At 28.9% G+C, this 26,033-nt stretch overlaps 1 protein-coding gene across 4 annotated transcripts in view; it reads left to right on the top strand.

The window, feature by feature from the left end:
* Positions 1 to 26,033, top strand: part of LOC111428275 (uncharacterized) — a 52,700-nt gene that overhangs the window by 15,926 nt on the left and 10,741 nt on the right. For 2 of the 4 annotated variants that reach the window (XM_023063730.2, XM_023063731.2), the window contains exons 2-4: positions 3,278 to 3,340; positions 5,463 to 5,492; positions 25,542 to 25,635. In XM_023063730.2, coding sequence (XP_022919498.1) covers positions 3,278 to 3,340; positions 5,463 to 5,492; positions 25,542 to 25,635 — 187 coding nt within the window. Of the gene's footprint in view, positions 1 to 300; positions 338 to 3,277; positions 3,341 to 5,462; positions 5,493 to 25,541; positions 25,636 to 26,033 lie in introns of those variants that run through there. The other 2 variants (XM_023063732.2, XM_071199133.1) reach the window with 2 other exon arrangements.

The following is a 26,033-nucleotide window of genomic DNA, read 5'->3' on the forward strand; positions in this document are numbered from 1 at the left end:
TTTATTAATTAGTTTTTTACTGAAACTCTTTTAGCTCATTTCCACTCAAAATAAAAAATTAAATGTTGCAAAAACGACGTACTCGTTTCAAACCACTTTATCTGATTATCTCTAACTTAATAAATAATTACGGTCGCTATTATTAATTGTTGAGTGTAGGTGTTGATGTGAGTGTGTCAGTGTGTTCCTCAGTTTTGAAAGTGTCGCTGCGCGTTTGTTGTTTTCTTTCGTTTCTGTTATTGTTAAAATAATTCTACATTTTTTAACGTTTTAAAAAGTGTTTTGAGCGTTTTAGTTTCAGAACGAAAAAATATTATGTGGCCTTTCAAAAAACAAGGTATGAATTAAACGTTAATATTTATTGTAAATTCGATGTTGCTAATTTTCAATTTGATTGTTTTTGTTTTCACATTTAATTTTTGTGTGCCAAAAATATAATTCGGTAACCTTCAAAATACTGATGTATGTATTTAAACATACTAAATAAATAAAATGTACTTGAAAATTACATTAGAATGAATGTTTAATTTTATGACGTGCTTTTTAAGGTCTCTCACCTTAAACCTTAAACAAATAATAAACATAATTTTTATTCTAACGACGTTAAAAGTTATGATAATTTTTTCCTTGAAATTTTATTCTAATCTATTTAATTTTTTACCTTAATTCAATTATAAGAAAACAATATATAGAAATAAAATCTAAAGATAGGGAAAGTGAACCCCAACAGAGATTTTTTTCATAATCAGTGAACTTTCAATTTAAAAAAAATTAAATTTTATTTTAAAATCTAGATTAAAAATGATATTGACGTAAATTAGTCAGTCGATTTTATCGTTTAGACATAACTATTTTAAAATCTGATAAGGATTGCGAAATGAAAATACACAGTAAACTATCTAAAAATGTATTTCTAAAGTTTTATTCGTTACAAATTTTTGATTAATTTTATTAGAAATTTTAATGCTAAAACGTGAAACGACTGAATATTCATAGATAACGCTTATTATGTTTTACAAATCGGTTATCAATTATTTATGGGTTATTTTCCACCTTGTAAAACCTTTACAGCGATGTTTGTTGCGCAAAAATGACAACAACAAATAAAAACCGTTTATTACAAATTGTTGGAATCAATTCACAAATTCAATACCTCAGGAATTAAAAATGATCATTGAAAAGTAGATGTTTTGATTTATAATTGGTGAAAATTTGATAATGATTTTCCAAGAAATCGATTTTTCCCAAATTTTTAAAGTTAATACAGACAAACTTAAAATTATTAAAAATTGGGGTTGAGTTAAAAAGGATATATCTCAAGAAGTAGAAGTGATTTTTCAAAACGGACTTTTTTATTGAAAAGTAGATGTTTTGATTTATAATTGGTGAAAATTTGATAATGATTTTCCAAGAAATCGATTTTTCCCAAATTTTTAAACTTAATACAGAAAAACTTAAAATTATCAAAAATTGGGGTTGAGTTAAAAAGGATATATCTCAAGAAGTAGAAGTGATTTTTCAAAACGGACTTTTTTATTGAAAAGTAGATGTTTTGATTTATAATTGGTGAAAATTTCATAATGATTTTCCAACAAATCGATTTTTCCCAAATTTTTAAAGTTAATACAGACAAACTTAAAATTATCAAAAATTGGGGTTGAGTTAAAAAGGATATATCTCAAGAAGTAGAAGTGATTTTTCAAAACGGACTTTTTTATTGAAAAGTAGATGTTTTGATTTATAATTGGTGAAAATTTCATAACGATTTTCCAACAAATCGATTTTTCCCAAATTTTTAAAGTTAATACAGACAAACTTAAAATTATCAAAAATTGGGGTTGAGTTAAAAAGGATATATCTCAAGAAGTAGAAGTGATTTTTCAAAACGGACTTTTTTATTGAAAAGTAGATGTTTTGATTTATAATTGGTGAAAATTTGATAATGATTTTCCAAGAAATCGATTTTTCCCAAATTTTTAAACTTAATACAGAAAAACTTAAAAATACCAAAAATTAGGGTTGAGTTAAAAAGGATATATCTCAAGAAGTGGAAGTGATTTTTCAAAACGGACTTTTTTATTGAAAAGTAGATGTTTTGATTTGTAATTGGTGAACATTTGATAATGATTTTCCAAGAAATCGATTTTTCCCAAATTTTTAAACTTAATACAGAAAAACTTAAAATTATCAAAAATTGGGGTTGAGTTAAAAAGGATATATCTCAAGAAGTAGAAGTGATTTTTCAAAACGGACTTTTTTATTGAAAAGTAGATGTTTTGATTTATAATTGGTGAAAATTTCATAACGATTTTCCAACAAATCGATTTTTCCCAAATTTTTAAAGTTAATACAGACAAACTTAAAATTATCAAAAATTGGGGTTGAGTTAAAAAGGATATATCTCAAGAAGTAGAAGTGATTTTTCAAAACGGACTTTTTTGTTGAAAAGTAGATGTTTTGATTTATAATTGGTGAAAATTTCATAATGATTTTCCAACAAATCGATTTTTCCCAAATTTTTAAACAATACAGAAAAACTTAAAATTATCAAAAATTGGGGTTGAGTTAAAAAGGATATATCTCAAGAAGTAGAAGTGATTTTTCAAAACAGACTTTTTTATTGAAAAGTAGATGTTTTGATTTATAATTGGTGAAAATTTGATAATGATTTTCCAAGAAATCGATTTTTCCCAAATTTTTAAACTTAATACAGAAAAACTTAAAAATACCAAAAATTAGGGTTGAGTTAAAAAGTACATATCTCAAGAAGTAGAGGTAATTTTTTAAAACGGACTTTTTCTTGGAAAAGTTGGTGCTTTAATTTACAATTAGTGAAAAATTAGTACTGATTTTCCAAAAATTTTTAAAGTTAGTATATAGTTTTTAAGTATTAATAAAAAAATTAGTGGTGAAACAAAAAGAACCTTTCCCTTGAAACAACTCAAACGAGAAATTTGTTAAAAAGTACTTTCTCCTCTTCACCTAAAGCAAACTATGAATTATCACCAAGATAGAAAAAGAATGAAATGAAACGGCATAGAAAAAAAACTTTTCTCCTCACCCGACAAATTCTATCAGCACGAAAAGTATAATTTCTTGACCCGGCAGGTCAAAATTGTTAAAGTTAGTAATGCTCTCTCTCGCGAAGAGAAACTCGTAGGCAATTAACATAAAAGGTTGTTAAGAAAAAATCTTGCAATGTGTGTGATTCATTGATTTAAAGATTTAAAATGGTTATTATCTATTAATTAATTTTTCTATTTAATTTTTGTTACAGCGCTTTCGACAGAAAGCGAAGGATCTAGTCAAGATTCCATTCAAAGTCTTCTAAATGATACGGGTATGTTAAATTCATATATTTTTTTAATTATTTTGTTATAACAAAATTATAATAGGATACTGTCTATACAATCTTTACTACTTCCTGATAGATGGCTATTAAAAATTAAATTAAGTTTGCGCCATCTATAATTCAAACGTTAAACCACATAAAAACAGTTTTTATATGATCTGCGCCATCTATAAATGGAGCCTAAAACTTCGGAGTTCTTATCGGTGTATGATTTTATTACAGAGGTCTTGTTGAGCGCCATCTATATTTGACTCGTAATATTAAAGTTTAGTAATGCTTCATGAGATGGCGCCTCTAAGTGAATATTTCGAAACTATTCATTGTGAATCAAATAAAAAGATTTCTATAAACATTTTTAAATTTATAATTTTTTTTATTTTAGAATAAATTTAATATTAAATTTTACGCAATAATTTTTAAGTGTTGTCTTCAATGATCTAAAGAGAGGTGTTGTCCAACGTCATTAAAGTTTCTTTCTTTAGAGACACAGTATTGAACCAATTCCAAATTGTTACCGGGCCAAGAAAACGGGACAACGCAAAAATTTTAATTCCAAAAATCACCTCGTTGTAACCCCTACTCAAAAACATAATAACATTTTTTTTATTATCGTTTATCGCCCCCAGACGATCGGTCTGAATCCAATTCTTTACCGCCAGTCCATCCGGTGTTTGAGTATCGGGACAAATGTCTAAAAGATAAAGGGCTTTGAGCTTGCTTCAAGCCTGGGAAAGAGAGCATCTAGCATCGGGTTGTGTTGTGTCTGGGGACAAAAATATCGAGAACGTCTGGGCTTCTCTCTCTTTCAACGACTACGACGACAACGATGGCTAAGTGGGTCTAAATTTACATACATGTGACCGGGGTGTCGGTTAATAAGAATTAAGAATAGAAATAGTACAACAAAAATAAGCAAAAAAATGTTTTTTTTGAGGTTAGTCACGTGCGTGTTCCTTTTAGATTTGAATCAGCTGAGATCTAAATTTATTTTAAATGGACACGTTATTGCTGCAATAAGCTAACCGGTCGACAATTTATCAATTAAGAACAATTATTCTGACACAGTGGATCGTAATAAAGTAAATTACTTTAAGGACTTCTTTATTTTACAAAGAAATTCGTCTTGATTGGTTTTTTCCTCTTTTGATGGGGGAAAATTTTCTTAAATTTAACTCAATATATTTAAAGAAATGCATTGTTTAATAAATTTTTAAACTTCAACTTAAGAAGTTGAATTAATTTGAGATATAGATTATTTCTTTACACTTAGAAATAAATTCAGGATGATTTTTTAAAAATTACATTCAGTTTATTAAAGACGTTAACATTTAAGCTTCCAATTTTTAAGCTATATCTCCCAGCGATTTTCATAAAATCCAATGTGTGATATATCATCTTAAAAAGAAATCTTTTAGCTTTAATTTGAGATGTAGATCATATCTTTATACCTAGAAATTTGTTCAGAATGATTTTTTAAAGTTTACGTTAAATTTTTATGAATTTATTAAAACTTAACGTTATTAAGTTATATCTCCGAAAGTTTTTCCGATATCTTAATGAATTATGTATCATTTAAACAAAGAAAGTTTTAGGTTTAATTTAATATATGAAACAAGTTAACCAAGTTGCGTGATCGTTCTCCACGTTTTAATTATTGCAGTCGTTAATTAATTTTTAACCTAACCCAACCCTACTAATTACTAAATATAGACTCCTATCTGTTATTTATAACGGGCGTTTTATCAAATAATGTTTATTTGCGCACCTTATCTAACCCTAGACGAAAAAAAAATAGTCTTCGTGGCACGTGTTATTTATATTTTTGTACACTTTGCTATAATTTTTATTCATATAAAATGAGTTGTCGGAGATTTATTTATTTTTTCTTTGATCAATTAAGCACTCGATCAATCATTCACCTTTTTAAAAATTATTGTTTATTTTGTCCATCAAACGCGGTGATTTACTTTTTAAATATATTTCTGACGTTAATACATCCTTATTAGATTAGATTGTATTGTTTTAAACAATTTTTCTTAATTTTTTAAAGAAAAATGTTATTATTAAATTTGTTTGTTAATTAATTAATTTATTTTTTTATATATTCCAGATTCGGAATTATCAGATTTATCCCACTTAGGTAAGTTTTTGTTAAATTTAATCACCATTTATCGCCGGTTTATTTTTCGCTGAACGTGTTCAAGATTAAAAACTACCAACACAACAAAAACTTTGTTTCGATTTGATTTTCGTCATCATCGTTGTGTATCTTTTAGAAACGTTTCGTAATCAAAACGTAAATAATTAATTTTATTGTTACAACAAAGCTTTTATTTAAATTTCTTTTTCAGCGAGGTAATCATCGTCGTTAAAATCGTTCCAAATTTGTTTATTTTCTTTTTCATCCGAGAACACATTGACCCACAAAATAACCTGAAAACTTCACATGCAAATGAAATCGTAAACCTTGAATAATCTTAAAAGAAATTTTTAATTTAATTTTTTGATCAAAGGTTATTTTATTTAAAACGTATTAAATCTCTTTCAAGGGATAAGTTGCAAAATCCATAAAAAATCCTTCATTAACCTGGACTTAAAGCGGATTAAATTCCATACGTTTTGGATTAAGTAATCTCGGTGTTTGTTTACGTAATTAATTATGATCGAAAATAAAAATAATCTTTCAAGATGGATTAGTTAAGAATAAATTTGGGTTCATCGCACCGGATGTAAAGGTAAGAACGGTTCGAGCTCAATAAGGGTAATAAAGCGTGCAATTTCTTTTTTGCCCATCTTTTTTTATGGGCCTTTTTCGTTTATTTTTTCTTGTGTAGGGTAGAAAGCGATACCTCCATCCTTATTCAGGCGCCAGTAACACTGGAACAATCCGGTTCGGTTCACAACCAGGTCAGGATCATCTTAAAGAAATTCTTTTAAATTTTCAAAAATTAATCATTAATTCTAATAGCTCTTAATGAAAATAATTCGTAGAGATTTAATAAAATTGTTCACAAAAAATTATTTTAACAATTTTTTGAGAGTTCTTAGTCCGATCCTGAAAGGACCCTTTTTTCTTATATTCCAGACGATGTCGGAGAACCTGTATTTAATTGAGAGGGTTCCCTCAACTAAATATAGAAACGCACCCTCTTTCTTTTCCTTTATTTTCATTTTCATAAAAGCAGGTTATTCACTTTGTATCCTCACTTTGAAAGAAATTATTTAAAAAAATTCAAACTCCATAATTCTGTCCGCATTAATGTTTAAGATAGTATACAGTTACGATATTAACCCGTAGGCGATTCGTTCCTTTTTTTCTTAACTTGTATAAATACAAATATTCCTGTTACAACATTCTTATCTGAATCTAAGTTATATAACAGAAGGAAGTTTTATAAATCATATTAGAATAATGTCTTACCAAGAAATAATAAAAGTTAAGTTTGCAATTTTTAAACTATATCTCCAAGAAATGTTCATAAAATCCAATATGTGATATATCATCTTAAAAAGAAATCTTTTAGCTTTAATTTAAGATATGAATCATTTCTTTATACTTAGAGATAAGTTTAGAATGATTTTTTTAAAGAGGACGTTGAATTTATTAAAAATGTCAAAATTGAAGCTTCTAATTTTTAAGCTATATCTCCAAGCATTTTTCATAAAATCGAATGCGTGATATATCATCTTGAAAAGGAACTTTTTAGCTTTAATTTAAGATACAAATCATTTCTTTACACCTAGAAATAAGATCAGAATGATTTTTTTAAAATAACATATAATTTATTAAAAATGTCAAAATTTAAGCTTCCAATTTTTAAGCTATATCTAGAAGTAATTTTCATAAAATTCAATGTGTGATATATCATCTTAAAAAGAAATCTTTTAGCTTTAATTTAAGATATGAATCATTTCTTTATACTTAGAGATAAGTTTAGAATGATTTTTTAAAGAGGACGTTGAATTTATTAAAAATGTCAAAATTGAAGCTTCTAATTTTTAAGCTATATCTCCAAGCATTTTTCACAAAATCGAATGCGTGATATATCATCTTAAAAAGAAATCTTTTAGCTTTAATTTAAGATATGAATCATTTCTTTACACCTAGAAATAAGTTTGGAATGATTTTTTTAAAATAACATATAATTTATTAAAAATGTCAAAATTTAAGCTTCCAATTTTTAAGCTATATCTAGAAGTAATTTTCATAAAATTTAATGTGTGATATATCATCTTAAAAAGAAATCTTTTAGCTTTAATTTAAGATATGAATCATTTCTTTATACTTAGAGATAAGTTTAGAATGATTTTTTAAAGAGGACGTTGAATTTATTAAAAATGTCAAAATTGAAGCTTCTAATTTTTAAGCTATATCTCCAAGCATTTTTCATAAAATCGAATGCGTGATATATCATCTCAAAAAGAAATCTTTTAGCTTTAATTTAAGATATGAATCATTTCTTTACACCTAGAAATAAGTTCGGAATGATTTTTTTAAAATAACATAATTTATTAAAAATGTCAAAATTTAAGCTTCCAATTTTTAAGCTATCTAGAAGTAATTTTCATAAAATTTAATGTGTGATATATCATCTTAAAAAGAAATCTTTTAGCTTTAATTTAAGATATGAATCATTTCTTTATACTTAGAGATAAGTTTAGAATGATTTTTTAAAGAGGACGTTGAATTTATTAAAAATGTCAAAATTGAAGCTTCTAATTTTTAAGCTATATCTCCAAGCATTTTTCATAAAATCGAATGCGTGATATATCATCTCAAAAAGAAATCTTTTAGCTTTAATTTAAGATATGAATCATTTCTTTACACCTAGAAATAAGTTCAGAATGATTTTTTTAAAATAACATATAATTTATTAAAAATGTCAAAATTTAAGCTTCCAATTTTTAAGCTATATCTAGAAGTAATTTTCATAAAATTTAATGTGTGATATATCATCTTAAAAAGAAATCTTTTAGCTTTAATTTGAGATATGAATCATTTCTTTATACTTAGAGATAAGTTTAGAATGATTTTTTAAAGAGGACGTTGAATTTATTAAAAATGTCAAAATTGAAGCTTCTAATTTTTAAGCTATATCTCCAAGCATTTTTCATAAAATCGAATGCGTGATATATCATCTTGAAAAGGAACTTTTTAGCTTTAATTTAAGATACAAATCATTTCTTTACACCTAGAAATAAGTTCAGAATGATTTTTTTAAAATAACATATAATTTATTAAAAATGTCAAAATTTAAGCTTCCAATTTTTAAGCTATATCTAGAACTAATTTTCATAAAATTTAACGTGTGATATATCATCTTAAAAAGAAATCTTTTAGCTTTAATTTAAGATATGAATCATTTCTTTATACTTAGAGATAAGTTTAGAATGATTTTTTAAAGAGGACGTTGAATTTATTAAAAATGTCAAAATTGAAGCTTCTAATTTTTAAGCTATATCTCCAAGCATTTTTCATAAAATCGAATGTGTGATATATCATCTTGAAAAGGAACCTTTTAGCTTTAATTTAAGATACAAATCATTTTTTTACACCTAGAAATAAGTTCAGAATGATTTTTTTAAAATAACATAATTTATTAAAAATGTCAAAATTTAAGCTTCCAATTTTTAAGCTATATCTAGAAGTAATTTTCATAAAATTCAATGTATGATATATCATCTTAAAAAGAAATCTTTTAGCTTTAATTTAAGATATGAATCATTTCTTTATACTTAGAGATAAGTTTAGAATGATTTTTTAAAGAGGACGTTGAATTTATTAAAAATGTCAAAATTGAAGCTTCTAATTTTTAAGCTATATCTCCAAGCATTTTTCATAAAATCGAATGCGTGATATATCATCTTGAAAAGGAACTTTTTAGCTTTAATTTAAGATACAAATCATTTCTTTACACCTAGAAATAAGTTCAGAATGATTTTTTTTAAATAACATATAATTTATTAAAAATGTCAAATTTTAAGCTTCCAATTTTTAAGCTATATCTAGAAGTAATTTTCATAAAATTTAATGTGTGATATATCATCTTAAAAAGAAATCTTTTAGCTTTAATTTGAGATATAAGTCATTTTTTATACCTAAAAATAAGTTTAGAATGATTTTTTAAAGATCTAAATATAACAGAAAGAATTTTTACAAATTACATTAAACTAATATTTTATAAAATGATTTAAGGTCATCCAAATTAAAATATTACGTGTAAATATGTAGGTAACGAGGCTTCTAGAATACAGTTTATTATCCTAACTTATCCGTGCCAAAACAAACAGTCTTTCCATCGATTAATATCTCCCGTTCAAAGCGGTTTAAGACCGTTAATATCGGTCATAAAGATTTTTGGTTTAAATTAACTTAAATTACCCACAAAAAAAATTTTATATTATTAAAGCCAACCTTATTCTCGTTAAATCACCGATCTAAAACGAAAAAATCATGTTAAAGTCATCTTGAAGGCCCAACGAGCTATTAAAAATACATTTTGAGACGTTGATTACTTTCGTTTAGATGTTTTCACGTTTACAACCAGATGATGAGTTTCTCTGTGTACGCCAAGATTTTTTTATTTTCAAAAAAACGTCAAACAAACTCCAAGAAATTTCAATTAGAAATTTTATTTTTTCTTTGCGTAATTATTTTTTCAACTTATTGTTTCAAAAATAAACGCTGAAGGACTCCCTTGAATATTTTACGAACACCCAACAAACTTTGACGTCAGAATCGTCAAGAATATTTCTTCGATCGATCGACCTTTTTTTCGCCTCACCTTTTCCACTTGATTACTTACAGAAATACACCCGGTTCAATTTAAGTAAAAAAGGTTTTCCAAAAAGAAAGGGAGCTAATTTTACTGCTGCAATGTGCACCTATAAAGATATTTTTAAATTATTGAAGGTGACAATGCCAAAAAGTAGAACGGAGGTATTGCGGAATGCTTAGAAATATTTTCGAAAGGTAGCCAAAAATTATTATTACTAAACGAAAAGGAGGCAACGTCACAAATGACGCTCGAATTATTGCGTCTTTAACTATTTTCTAAATTTATTAGGTTTACTGTTGTTTTTGGATGAGAAAGTACGATTACTTATATAATTATGGATATGCCAACTTATTTGGATCCAAGATACAAAATGAACTTTTTTGGATGCTGATTTAACTAACGAAGCAACTTTCAAAAGAGGATACAATTATCCAACTCATTCTGTACAACATGGCTTGGATTAATTAATTAATTATTTGAATTGGATTTGCGATCTTCAACAAAATGATAAACATTAGAAGAATGCTATATATAACAAAACAATATTATTCCAGACACTTGTGGTGTGATTAATCATTTTTTTTACTGTAAACAGATTCAAGATTAATGATAAATTCATTTTTACAATAAAGAAATGAAACGCAATAAAATGTTTCTTCGTGGCCACGATCAAAACTTAGTTCCCTCTTTGATTCACAGCGAATCAAAGTCTTAAGAGTTCAACGAGTTCCTCGATATAATTCTTTTCGTCGATTAATTCGAAATCGTTTAGTAATAAGTTAATAACGTTGATGGTATGGTGAGAACTTTGAGCGAAAAGGATAAAAATTTTTCGGTTGAAGTGGTCTCGCGTTAATTCTAAATTTAGGTTGGTTTTATCGAAATTAGGTTTTTATTTGGTGAAACAGGTGATTTCCTATCGAGATTTTTTTCGAGTGTTGAAATTGCTCCCAAAAATAAATCAATATTTGCTTTAAAAGTTTCGATACTAAATAAATAAATTTTATTTTAAGAATTAAATAAAAAATATTTTAAGATTTTTGAATGAAGAACAACAAAAAGAGTTCCAATATTACTAAAGTTTCAGTTGAGGTGATGAAATAAGATAATATTGTCATCAAAACAATAAACAATCACGTGCAGACACAATAAACAATGCGCAAAATGAAACATTTTAAAACTTTAATTGCACAACCTTTTCTATTGATATAAATTAATAGAAAATTTTAAGGTTATTTGTTCGTCATCCTCTTTGAGTGTTTCTTTCGAGTAAATTGGTGAAAGGTCGCCTGAATGTAGGTCAACATCTTCGCAATTTTTCATTTCTCAATTACCCATTTTACTAAAAAAAATTACATTTACTTTTCAATTATAATGAAATCCTCATTTCGTCGTGATCATTTAGAATAAGTGCGTATTATTAAAAAGAACGATTTTGTCGTATTTGAGTTTATTGATAAACTGTAGTGGCTTTGATAAAAATGTATTGTTTCATTCTGAAAAAATCAGGTCGATGATGAAAATTTATTTATAAAGGTGTAATTGAGAGAAGAAAGTGGGTGACTTTCAACGATCCCTTTGACTTTGTTTTTTTATTTTTTTCCATTTCGTTCTTTTTTAGTTATAATAATCTTTATGTGGTCATAAACACAAAAACCGCATCGTAATTCCCGATGGTTGGTTACGCAATCAGTAACCCTGACTCAATATTATGGAGAAAAAAAAATAGAAATCGTTGGATAACTTAAGCCATAAAAAGAATTGCTTTGTCGGAGATACTTATTCTCTCGGTCATGTCACTTACATTTTTAGCTGTCATTACATTTTTTGTGTTAATACACCTCAAATAGAAAATTTCTAATATCTGTTCTAATCCTTGTGCAACCATGCGATCTACTAAAATTATATACCACTGTATAGAGCAGAAAATTTTCTATAGTTTTGTCCATATCATATAAGAAAGTTATTATCCCGAAAGTGCTCCAAAAACGCGCCGGTAAGGTTGTTTTTACTAAAGGGAATGATTTTAGAATTTCGTATTATTTTTTTATTATGCACCGATAGGAAAGCAGAATATTTGCTATATGATAGATACTGCTTTAATTTTTAGTTTCTATCAAATAAAGAGTTGTATTGAGTCAATTTTCCTATTTTATATCCTGGATTCTTTATTAACCGTGTTTTTTGGACGACGCCGATAGATATTGACCGGACAAGACCCGGATTTAGATAGCTCAAAGTGCGTTCATTTCAAACTTTTAAAGTTTTAATTTTAATTTGGTTCCATAACCACAGTACTCTCTCTTGAAGTTTGATAATTTTGTGGTGTATTCGGTACACAGCGGCTTTCTTTATTTTATGATATGATATTGACATTACCCGGTTTTAGTTGAAGAAAAAATTTGGCTTTCTACTGGTGTATTTAATATTCCGCTATCTCTAAAGACAATGAAGATATCGGCTTGTAAGTTTGTCACTGTCATCGAAGGGGTAAATATTCTAACAATTAAAACCTGGGATAAATTTTTTTTTAAGTAATTTAAAACTGAAAAAAATAAAAAGAATGATTTTAATCCGAAGCCCTATTTAATCCAAAGACAAAGACAAAAAGGTCATCTACCTCTTTACCTAGAACTGAAAGGTGATCTTCCAACTTTAGTTATTTCAATTTTTTTCTCTTTAATTTTATTTTCCGTCTGGAGTCGGGCTTTTTTCACAGCTAGACAAAGAGACCGCAAAAAAACCAAAACAAGATCGTCGGTCGAAGAGTATTTTAATCGCTCAGAGGTCGAGAAAATCTAAACCATCTTCAATACTTCAAATCCTCAATCATCAAGTGGTAATTTCCCGACAGATTTTTCTCGAAGCGCTAATAAACAATTTATGGTTTCGACGTCAAACTGCCAATTAACCACAAAATATTTCATGGAATTTCATTTCATTTCGTTCGAGATGAAAACGCAAATTTAGTTTGAAATTTCTGGCAAATTTACAAACAAATTTATCACGTGGAGTACTTTTGGCTAAATAATCGTTACGAAATAAAAAGCAAAAGGAAGTAAAAAGGCTAAAATCGATTGTACTTGACCTTCCTCGTGCTGTTTAGTAAATTATTTATTGATGAGACTTTCAGTTTCCGCTACTCATTAGTCGAAACGGGAATTACCCGGGTTTTAACATGATATTTTATTCAAATCAAATAGAAACGGTTAAAACAGTTGGTGGCCTTCCCTCGACGGTGACATTCTAATTTGCAATGTTATCAGATGGAAAGTCTCTTCAAAAACGTTTCCTTACTTCCTGACACTGTCTACTAAGTCTACTTCCACCTTTATTTATTTTAGTTTTACTTCTAAGATTACAAACGTGATTTAAGATGTTATTTAAAACGTGGCTTTGTTGCTAAGAGGTTTTCGTTATAGGAGAGGTAGGTATTAGTGTCACATTCTGACCGAGGAATAAAGGTGTACACTGACCTTAGGCAACGTGGGCCTCATTGGAATTGCAAAATATTCCTTTTTATTGTCCTAACGAATAGGAAATTATTTCCGGTCAAGTTTTAGGACTAATTTAACAAATTCTATTTAATAAAAATGTTTAATAGTCACTTTAAGTTTGCAGTTCTATAACAGTTAATCATCAATTTTCTATAATTGATCGGGTGAGATGAACTGGACTTTTTCATTTCTTCAATTCATTAAATTGGAAGTTTGCGTAACCGTTATCCGGAGCTGTGTGAACTTTTTGACCTGCATCTGTCGGCCCAGATGCTCCTCTCAAAATCAACGAATAAGACCAAACTCCAGGACATAACAGAATCAACGATTAAATTTTTTTCTGTCTCGCTTTGAATTTGTTAATCTTAAAAAGAGCCTTGAATAGTCGCCTTTTTTTTTCCGGGTCGCGAATGAGTGTGCGAATTTTGACCTCGAATTACTAATAATCGTCGTCGTTGCTGGGTGCTTTCGAAAAACCAAAACGAGTCTCGATTAAAATTTAATCAAGGATAAGAATTTCTCGCAGACTCTATGCAGACGAAAATAATTTTATTTCTAACTTAAAGATACTGTTAAAGTCAGAGAAATCGTTAAAGATTTTAGGATTTAAATGTTTTGAGTTGGCTCTTTGAAAACTTTAAGTTGGTTTGTTTTTTCAGTTTTAGACACATTTAGAGACTCATAAAAATGTCCTAAAAGTAAGAAAAAAAGTTATTCTTAAAATATCCCTTTATAACTTAATTTCGAACTTAAATTATCGTTTGTTGTGGAAAAAATGCTATGTTTGCCCACCTACAGATAAATCCGTCAATTTTCCCCTTCAATTGGAATTGTTTAACGATACGTTAATGGCTTCGGTTTTTCGTTAAACACAAAGCCGCTTATCGTAACTTAGTATAAAAAAATAATAATCGTTGATGGTAAAATACATATTAGATAACATTGTATTTCGGTTTTGCATTATAAATATATTATATTTTACAATTAAATATATATAACGGTTGTTCAAATCAAAAAAAAGGTAACAGACTTCATCAAACTTTCGTTGACCTGCAAAATTAATATATAAAATTGAAATCTCCAAGTTTAGTGTAATCTAACCTCAAACGGTCTTTTATAATTTCAAAAAGATTCATTCCTTAAATCCAAGAGTTATTGGAGAAAATTTTTTTTATCTTTAATCGTACTTTCAACTAATACCAAATTAACCAACAATCTTTAAAAATGTATATATAAGTAACTATTCTTTATGGAAATTTCAAATTTGGTACAATCTAACCTCAAACGTTCCTTTATAACCTCAAAAAGTTTCGTTACTTAATTTCAAGGCATTTAGGAGAAAACAGTTTTTATCTTAAACCGTGCTAACAAACTAACATCGTAGTAAATCAACAAGTTTTAAAAATATATATAAAATTAAATATTCATTCTGGAAAGTTAAAATTTGGTACGATCTAACCTCAAATGTTAATTTATAACCTCAAAAAGTTTCGTTACTTAATTTCAAGAGATTTAGGAGAAAATGGTTTTTGTATTAAACCGTACCCCCAAATTAACGCTAAACTAAATCAACACGTTTTAAAAATATATATAAAATTAAATATTCATCCTGGAAAGTTAAAATTTGGTACGATCTAACCTCAAACGTTAATTTATAACCTCAAAAAGTTTCGTTACTGAATTTCAAGAGATTTAGGAGAAAATGGTTTTTATCTTAAACCGTGCTAACAAACTAACATCGAAGTAAATCAACAAGTTTTAAAAATATATATAAAATTAAATATTCATTCTGGAAAGTTAAAATTTGGTACGATCTAACCTCAAACGTTAATTTATAACCTCAAAAAGTTTCGTTACTGAATTTCAAGAGATTTAGGAGAAAATGGTTTTTATCTTAAACCGTGCTAACAAACTAACATCGAAGTAAATCAACAAGTTTTAAAAATATATATAAAATTAAATATTCATTCTGGAAAGTTAAAATTTGGTACGATCTAACCTCAAACGTTAATTTATAACCTCAAAAAGTTTCGTTACTGAATTTTAAGAGATTTAGGAGAAAATGGTTTTTATCTTAAACCGTGCTAACAAACTAACATCGAAGTAAATCAACAAGTTTTAAAAATATATATAAAATTAAATATTCATTCTGGAAAGTTAAAATTTGGTACGATCTAACCTCAAACGTTAATTTATAACCTCAAAAAGTTTCGTTACTTAATTTCAAGAGATTTAGGAGAAAATGGTTTTTGTATTAAACCGTACCCCCAAATTAACGCTAAACTAAATCAACACGTTTTAAAAAAATATATAAAATTAAATATTCATCCTGGAAAGTTACAATTTGGTATGAGCTAACCTTAATCTTTCCTTCATAACCTCAAAAAGTTTCAATTCATAATTCCAAGAGGATTTTAAAAACACATTTTTATTTTCAATTCTGTTTGCAACAAACGTCAAATCAAGTCGGCAATTTTTAAATATTTGTATCTAAGTAACTATTTTACCCGGAAATTTAAAATTTTTTATAATCTAATCTCAAACGCTTTTTTATAACCACAAAATGTTTGATATTTTAATTCCAAGAGGTTGCGGAGAAAACATTATTTCAATCTTTAATCATTTTTTAATTTTTTCTTATAGCGAATTTAATATCAGTTTCTGTGAAGTGAAACGTTTCGACAATTTATAAGTTGTTTTGCAACTTGTACAAGTTAGAAAGTTATTTACCAAGTTTTCAATTCCAAAAATCCGTGGGCGAAATGATTGTATATTTTACTTTATAGTTGCTTTATTCAATTTTAACTCAAGCAATAAAATTTTATCTAGACCCCCGGTAAACATTTTCTGAATCAAAAAATGCGGCGTAACTTGTAATTATCCTTAAATTTTCCTATTTACAGTTCGTAGTACAACCAAAAACCAGAACCATCCGGATATATTTTCGCGATTTCACTTCAGATTCATAACAGCAAAAGTGATAAATACGTGAATTTCTCCGAAACACAACATCCTTTGTCTTTTACTCTTTTTGTATTTTCACTGTACGCCGTTTTATGCGGACACGTGCTGATGATGATTCAGGAAACAACCACACACACAGTTTCAATTTTATAATTAGAATTTCTTTGTTTCGCGATCGTAAACGTCTACGTATTATGCAATCGAATGAGTTTTAGCGAGTTGGTAAAGGTATGATTATGCGATTTATATTTCTGATGTCGCGATGAAAATGACAAAATCAGCTTGAACTCGTCAAAAAATTCTCCACGACCGGTGTCGACGATTTACGTACACGTGTACAAGGACAACGTTGTAATTAAGAAATTGTTTATTCTATTTTAAAGCTTTGTAACGGAAAAAATTATTATTTTATGATTTTTTATTATTTTTTTGTGTTGGCAGAAATTTTAAAAGTTCTGGTTTTAATGTTTTTGTTTTTGCAAAAATTTTATGATATCAAATAGATTTGAGGAGTTAGTACAAAATCGTTAATGAAAATCCCAAAGATTTAATCCAGATTGGAATAAACCCATCACACTATTCCAGAAGAAAAAAGAGAATTTACACAAACCCTAATCTCGCGCATTAAAACATACACGTGTCCCCTCAAAGTCTCCTACAAAGACTCTCGGGGTGAACGCACTTTAAACACACACTCTAAAACATCCTGGTTACAATTTTCGAAAATCGATTTCTCCTTTCTTCTTCTGCACCAAGTCCAAAAATCCAATTTCATAGTCAACCCTTGTTTCTAAATCGATGTTATCATCCAAAATCGTTTTAAATTGAAATTTTCTATTCCACTGGCGCGCCATCCTCATCATTGAAACGACCAAAAAGCGACGGGTATCGGGGTCCGAAAGGGCAGAGAGAGAGAAGAAACAGCAACCGCGACCACGAACGACGACGACGGCAACGACAACCGTTCGTTGTGAAGCACGTGATTGAAGTGAAACCGACGTTTCGAATACGGAGTTGGCCAGCAAAGGAAAGAGAGTTGGCCGTCGTTGGAAGTCACGTGATCAACGGGTCGTTCATCGGCCGAGGAGACACACTCTCCTCCTCGACCCGTCGCTTTTCCTGCCTTGCCAAGCCAGGACATACAATGCCCTGGTTTGTATAACCCGTATCTTTCCTTCTTTATTCAACCTCTTGTAACAGCCGGCGACAAGATGGGGCATGGACCTGGTTATAAAGGTTGAAGACATCGTTCTGCATCAGAAATTTTTTTTTGAATCTTATAAATGTACTTATAAAGATCCACACCAATTGCATAATAAACCATCAAAAAATCTCAAGTTGAAATACAAATATCCCCGAACGATTATTGATACATTTTCCAATGATTGCTAAGCAAATATCGCCACGGTATCAACAGGTTTTCCTTTCGAAATTTTGACTAAATAATAACTAAGGAGTGGACTTAAAAGAAAAAAAAACGTTGGCACCATGATAGCGTGAGATTTATGTACCAATATTTTCAGTTAAAAATTGCGTTTACCCAATTCATTTTTATCGTTAAATATTTTTGTTTTCCTTCTCAATTTGGTAATTCACTTATTTTTCGTCCTATACAAATATTATTACACGAAATTTTGTTTTCCGAAAATTTCGTTCGTTGCATAACGCATTACTAGACGATAATGTAAATTACTTAGTACTCTTTTTTTTTGTAATCGCATTGAACTTTCCTTATCCGCACTAAAAATAAAGTTTTAAAACCTTTAAAAAAACGTTTTTATTTACTTTCACGTTTTATTTTGAGCTCCTTGTATATATTTTCTGGCAAACTCAATTTTCGTTTCGGGTGTCATAAACCTTTTATTCTTCAACAAATTCAATTTTAGAAAACGTTGAGAGTTGATTAATTTAAATACATTTTTTATTATTCGGTGTTATTAAAACATTTTTTTCATTGATGTAAAGTGTGGTAAATTTTGACTTAAGTTTAAGTTTATTTATGAAAAATCATTTATTTGTAAACTGCTTTTTGATATCTACACCAAGCTGGTTTGTTATATGATGGTTTGTTCCATTGTGGATTATCTTTAGTATTATATCAACTGTAGCACCTCGGTCGCAAGCAACCTCGGCGTTTTGAATATATATCATGCTTTATTACAGTGTTGACCTAGTTTATGTCGATATCATGTCAACTTTACTGCCTCGCCGCAAGCGATCTCGGCTTTTTGAGTATATATGATACTTTATTGCAGTGTTAACCAGATTTCTATCGATATCATATCAACTCTACTGCCTCGGCAACAAGCGACGTCGCACAGTGGTCTAAATTCGAAAAAACCCGAACAAAAATATTTTAAGGCAGTTTGGGTTGAGATAATTTTTTGAAACTTGGTATGTGGCTATAGGACTATATGCTAAAGACTTTGTGAACTTTTGGATCAAATATGTCAACCGGAAATACTAATTTACTTGAGGCCACATTCTATTTTTTTCATATAATTTAGGTCCTTAGAATTGGATAAATACAAAATTTTATACAACGCTATTAAATCATGAAGGATAGCTAAATACAAAATTGTTTAAACTAAATTGGTTATATAGTTTACTTCGATGGAAGGTTTCTATAAATAAATCTTTAACTACAGAGTGTCTCACGTAACTGGTTCATTAGAACTTTCAATCTAAAATATTTTCAAGATGGCTGTCACCTCCGGTCTACCGGAAGTAGACCATACCTTCGTTATTTTAAATAGAATGCTATAGTTTTTATTACACCATTTAATTGTACGTAAAAAAATAGGTTGACTTTGATAAAAGTTATTGGTACCTAGCGTTTTTCGTTTTCGAGTTATTTTGGTTCTAAACTTTTTTTGGTAAATTTCACCATGCTCTTTAAAACTCCATATCTCAGCCAACGTTCATTCAAAAAAGGTCTAAATTGGTACGATTATTCTTCAGATGCTGTCAAATAGATTGTCATTTGTTGTATCGGAGTATCTTATACAGGATGGTCAAAAATTGAATTATTGTTTCTCCATTTTCAATGACGAGAAAGTAGAAAATTTTAAATGGAACGCACCATGCTTTTTTAGCCTATCAGAAAGGGAATTTAATTCTCTATAAATTATCTACGTTGCTTAACAATATGTGTTTCTTCTTGTTCTGTTTCAGACCATTCTTCGTCATCTTCATCTTCGTTGCATCCTGCCTCATATAGCTCTTGTTCTGATTCTTGTTCTTCGTCATATTCATCTTCTTCTTCGCGATCTTTTTCTTCTTCCTGGTCTTCTACATTGTCTATTATAAATAATCTTTTAGTCTCCATACTCATCTTTTTATGTTTTCTAGAAATGTGCTGTTGAAAATTACTTATAAATGGATGTGAGCTGAGTAGCAGTCTTTTAAATAGATCTTCATTCGTATCCAGTCTACTACATTTCCTTGTGTGGCTCTCTCTAAATTTTCGGATTTTTTTGTTATTAGCTTCTTGCGCTTCTTCCGACAACTCTCGAATAGGTAGTAGAACTTCTTTAATTACTGCAGATCGAGACGTACTTTTCGGCAGTTTTGAAACAATTCAAATTCATTGCAATTAATATTGTACCCACTGTTTATTGCAGCCAAAACAACGCCAAATCGCTGTATTAGTTCCTCGTCAATTCCTTAAATGAAGTATAAAGTGATTAGTACATGCGTGCTTACCATAAAATTGTCATACCAATAATCTCTGATGATAATTTAGTAAAAGTACGTATGAACCAGACACATTCCAAGTTCTAATTTCTAATCTGTATGAAATGTGAAGCAAACACACAAAAAACCGAATGTATGCATGGAGAACAGACAAACCAAATTTAAAACCTTCTAGCTCTACCGTTCACCTGTGAAATTTTTGCTCTGCATAAATAACATTCCATTCCAGATGATTCTATCAAATTCCCATCAAAGAATTACAGACCTACAACATGTATTAATAATTCAAATAAAGTTTTAAGAAAACGAAGACTTTATACCTTGCCATCCACCATCGTGAAATAAAGAGAAAAGTTAACACTTACACATTTTGAGATATATGGCTGAAGGAACTTATTTGGTTTGAAATATATATCTTTCTTCGGTTCTTATAAGAGCGGCATTTTCATGCACCCATTGTAATCTAATCGGTCTACAAAACCGTATAGATGATGATCATGATGGTGTGGGGTTCTTCCACAATACAATATTATTATCATTGTCTTCCAATCATAATGAGACTAGGAAGACATAAATAGCAACTTCCGGTTGTTAGATATGCCTGAAACTTTAAGTCTGATATTCTATTATTGTTATGCGAGTTTACACCAAATATACGAGATTTATCTTTTAAGAAAAAGAATATAAGCATTTTATATGAAAACGGTCCAATAACACACTCAGTCACTGATCATCTTTGATCGCTAATATCTTGGTAAGGAGCAAGTTAAAGCAAGATGTGGTTATCATGTTATATAGAGAACATCTCAAAGAATAAGAATATTCTAGCGACAAAAGTTCTTCTTGCGTCTTCTGCGAGATATATATGTTAAAACATTTGGATGTAACTTCAAGTAGGTGTTAATTAGCTTTAAAAGAAGTGCTTATTACGTATTTGCAAAAATATTTTAAAAATTAGAAAAGTGCCAAATGAAGACCTTTCTATACTGTCCAAGATAGCAACAACGCATTGTCTTGAAAAAGTGGAACACAATATATTTTCTTCATCTAAAGTTATAGCATTTTATGATATTTAATACACAAGAATTGTAGTACTGTTTTATTGCGTACAGTTAGCACTAGAAAGTACATAAGACTTTATTCCATTCACCTCTCAGTCTATTAAGACCTAAAGTACATGTAACATGTAAAAAAAATTTCGAAAATTTGATTTTCGTTCACATTTTACCGCTTGTGGACCACTGTGCGTCGGTTTTTTGAGTATAATATTATATTACAGTGTTAACTAGCATTGTATGGAGTGAGCATATTTATCAGTACTATTTCTGACCTTCCCCAACATTTTTCATAGTCAACCCTGTCTGACTTAAACAAAGTCATCTCTCACCTCACTTAAAAAATATATAATATTTAAAATTTCTCAACATATAAAATTAAGAAATTTCTTGAAAATTGTTTATATTTATATGGTATCGATTCCAGCACCTTGGCTCCAAGCAACGTGATTAAACGTTCAGAAATAGTATTTAGAGATTTTGTAATAGGAGATGTTTTATAGTTATGGCTACCAGGTCTTGAGATAAACTATTAGGATTCTAGCCAAAAAATAATTAGATAAATTATTCAAACATTTCAAAACGTTATAAATGAAAATTTAATCTTTTTTATTTAAATTTTAATAATTTAATTTTTTAAATCCATTATAAAAACCTTGTCTGTAAAAATCGAAATATATAGATAAAACCCGCACGTGTCCCGTAAAATCTTGCACAATGTATATATCAAAGCTATATTTATCCACTCACTCACTATGTACAAACGATATGGATGGGACGGTTTTAAAATAGAGGAAGAGGGTAAATTTTATCGAGAACGCGGCGTGTGTATTTCAAGTTGACGCGATTGAAAAACGATCAAACGGAACAAATCCATCTTTTTTAACGATCATAGAAGAAGTTGAAAGTTTTTCATTGCATCATCTGCGATTTATTGTTTAAAATGTTTAAAATACATCGTTGTCCTTCGTTCTTGAGGAGTACTTTAAACAAGCAAATAAATCAAATGAATTGTTTTCTTTCTAAACAATTTCCGAAACAATTATTTTAGTTTCTTTTTGTAATTATTATCCGTGCTTGGTGAAAAAGTTATAATACTAAATTGAGTAAATAAATGTGTTGCCATGAGAAAATTCTCGAGGTGTTACTGTGTGAGGATTTCATTTAAGGAGATTCCTTGTTATCTTTTTTTATTTTTAATTTCAAAGTCCAACTTAAGGATTAAGTGTTAATTTGAGTTATTAAGTTGTAAATAACTTGTTAAATGTTAAAAAATTATTATAACATTTTTCAGCTTATGTTATAAGAAGTATATCAACTCAAGAATTTATAATATAAGTTGATATTACTTCAGACAATAGCAAAAGATGTCCTTGTAAAATGCATTCGACGCCTACAAAGCGTTTCACAAGGCAAAATCGTGATGCAACCGGTAATAGCCTAGTTTGAGAGGCAAAAAGGTTACGAAACGGGCTTTCTATTCAATTTTCTTTTCCTTATTATATTTATCTATTTCTCCATATATTTCCCTTCTCATAAAAATATTATCTAACTACAAAAATTTTTATTTCCTTTTACTCATTCCAATAAGTTTGAAATTCACAAATAAACCACATTTAAAGGATGTGGTTTTATAATCGATTATTAAATTTATTTATTTTTGTTATTTTTATTAAACAACGTTGTGTTACAATACACGAGGTGTTTCAAAATCTTATCAAAAATTGTTGAGGTCACGGTTTTCGAATCTCGTGATGTTATCGTTTGAATATTTCAACTTGTAATCTTAATAAAATTGAAAATTGTGGTAAAGGAAAAGTAATTAAGTAAGTAGGATTATTGTTATTTTGACGGATTCTATTTTTGCAATTAAGCGAAAAAGAATATAAAAGGTGAACTTACTTGAAAGTGCTTAGACAATGTCTGGAATACTTTTTTTAATGTGAATTAAAAATATGCTTTCGTTAACTAAAAATTTTATTAAATTATTATAAATTTTTCACATGTAGTTCTTATGATATAAATTTGAAAAATCACTTTTACTTCTTGAGATATAAATTTTTGAACTCAATTTTGGTAATTTTTTAAGTTGTATTCATTTTCTAATGGTTTTCTTTCTTTGACACAAAATAATCTTTTGAGGTTGAGGGCCGCAGACTCCGTAAAGTCTACAGTTTCTGCGATTCGAATTGGAATAGTCCAACGTATATTTAGATCGTGTTCAAAAATAACCTCTAGTCTAAAATCGACCGTTGCAATATTATATTTAAACGCGATCCGTATCGGATTTAGTTCTGCACGAGGATGTTAAGACGGAGGTGCACTGACCTCCAACTTCTCATTTTATTTTCCTTTTTTTCTTCTTCATTTCACAAGATATCGTCGAATCTTATTTTGTTCTTTTTCTTAATTAAACAAATATTATAGTAAACAATTCCGAGAATTACTGATAATAAACGAGACTCGCACTCTTCAAACAAAACCAACTTTTAACTTTTTTTTCAACCGTCAAAACATCGTCTAAGACCTAATTTTAGGAATCTATAAAAAAACGATTGTATCTTCTGATTTTCCTTAAGTTTTTTTTTGATACTTTCTATAAGTTAGTCAGTTCTATTTCAAGAAGAACTTGATTAACCACGAAATATAAACTTTACGTAGGTGGGATGCGCGTTAAACACCGTAATAAATTACACAATCTTACAAAAAATAAGTTTTAAATTTTTAATTTTTAGTTTCCCTTAGAAACAGGAGTGTTTGTTCGTTTCATATCGCACAAATGTTTTAAAAGCGAAATAATCGCCTTGAAATGTTGAGCAAACAATCAGGATTTGAATGGCAAGTAAGAATTGACGTCGTTCAACATTGTTATTGAATCGCTTTAAAAACAATCTTAACTAATATTAAATGCAAATAATTAAAAAAGATTTTTTTTAAGAACTTAATAACGCTAAGGATTGATTTAGGTTTCGGTCCAAGGTCGGTTTACGGTTTCCCCGCCGCAAAATTTACCTACGTAGGTACATACAAAGGCCAAACACTTCGTCTCTGGAATATATCAGGAAAATTGTGGGGAAAAACTGTGTAAACGCGCCATCATAACTGTTTTCGTTTTAAAACCTTCAAACGCCTCTCCTAATACACTCTCAAGTCTAAATCATCTTTAAAAACCAAACTCTTTTTATCCACCACCAACGTTTGTTTATCAAAATCGGATGTTTTGGTCATCACAAAAACATTTGAAAATATTTACAATCTAAATAAATTCAAAAAGGAAATTAAATTTAAATTTAATTATTTTTTTTGTTATCATTTTTTTCTCTGTTAAATCTTATCTTTAAAAATGTTACGATTCAATAATAATTAAATGATTAAATTCTTTAAGAAAATCAAATTTAATAAAATTAAAACTTTTTCTTCACATTCAGACCGCGAACTTTCATTTTTTCGTCTCAATCATTTAACTGGAAGAAGAGAAATGAACCACCGTCGTCCGTTATGGCCTGTTACTCTCAATTCTTGGTATATTGGCAATCCCAGTGCCATTGCGTACCATAACACGGCTTCAAAAAGCCGTTGGGCGTTACGTTTCAATAGAAAACCGAGCTCGGCTATATCACAAGGTTAACAACTACTAAATCATTTTTTTATTTTTGCATTTGTTAATTTTAAAACAATACTTGAAGAAAGTTGGTTTACGTAACTTGCGAGATTCTTTTACTTTCGAAGAGCGTCGTCGTCTTAGGTTTCAGGAAACTTCGCTTCAACGACTTTCTTTTTCCTAAAACAATTTCAATCGCTAAAATGTTTAATATAAACTCTCAGTTATTTTTAGTTTTTGGTTTACAACAGTCTGCGACCTTTATAAAGAAGACTGGATGGTGCCAAAAGAAATTTGTTGTGTCCCCCAAGCTTTTCGAAAATTTTCGTTGCCAAATCGTTTATTTTCACGAGAAAATTGTCCAAACTATCATTTCGAAAGATTTTTCGTTTCTAAGTTTATTGTTTCGGTCTTTTAGTTTTTTTTTTCTTAGAACCGAAACGTGTGGCGATATTTATTCCTGATTTTATAACAATCTTGGCACGTTGACTCCCTTTTTCTGAGTTCTCCTTTGTTTGATATAAATTACACTAAAATTAGCCTCCAATATAAATTGTTTTTTTAATAAATTAATTATCTTTTAATTTTTAATTTCAGATGCACCAAATGAAAGTTTGTACATGATTGGAGGAGTTCTTATTGCCATGGTCCTTGTCGGTCTGATAATAATCCTTCTGGCGGTTACGATAAAGTGAGTAATAAAAACAAGTAATAACTGGGTTTCTAAGGATTTTAAGGTCATCTTTTCAGTGTCACAGTCGCACAGTTTATTTTTACACTTCGTCATAACGAAAAATAAAAAACAATAATAACAATTAACGATCTTACGATGAACATCGTTTCATTTCCGGGATATTTACAAAAACTCTGTACTTTTTAACTCGTAAAATTACATAATACACAATAAAAAATATTTATACTTGAGGGAAAAACCATTCGAAATCGCGGAATAAAAAAAAATCACGTCCATTAAACATTATTTTCGTTACGTTCGTTGTTACCACTTTGAAATGCACTTTTAAATAAAAGGATTGTTTCGTTGGCTTTTTCCACGGTTTCGAAAACAAACTTGGCACTAAAATGAATACT

The sequence above is a fragment of the Onthophagus taurus genome, chromosome 10 (assembly GCF_036711975.1).
Source record: "Onthophagus taurus isolate NC chromosome 10, IU_Otau_3.0, whole genome shotgun sequence".
NCBI lineage: Eukaryota > Metazoa > Arthropoda > Insecta > Coleoptera > Scarabaeidae > Onthophagus > Onthophagus taurus.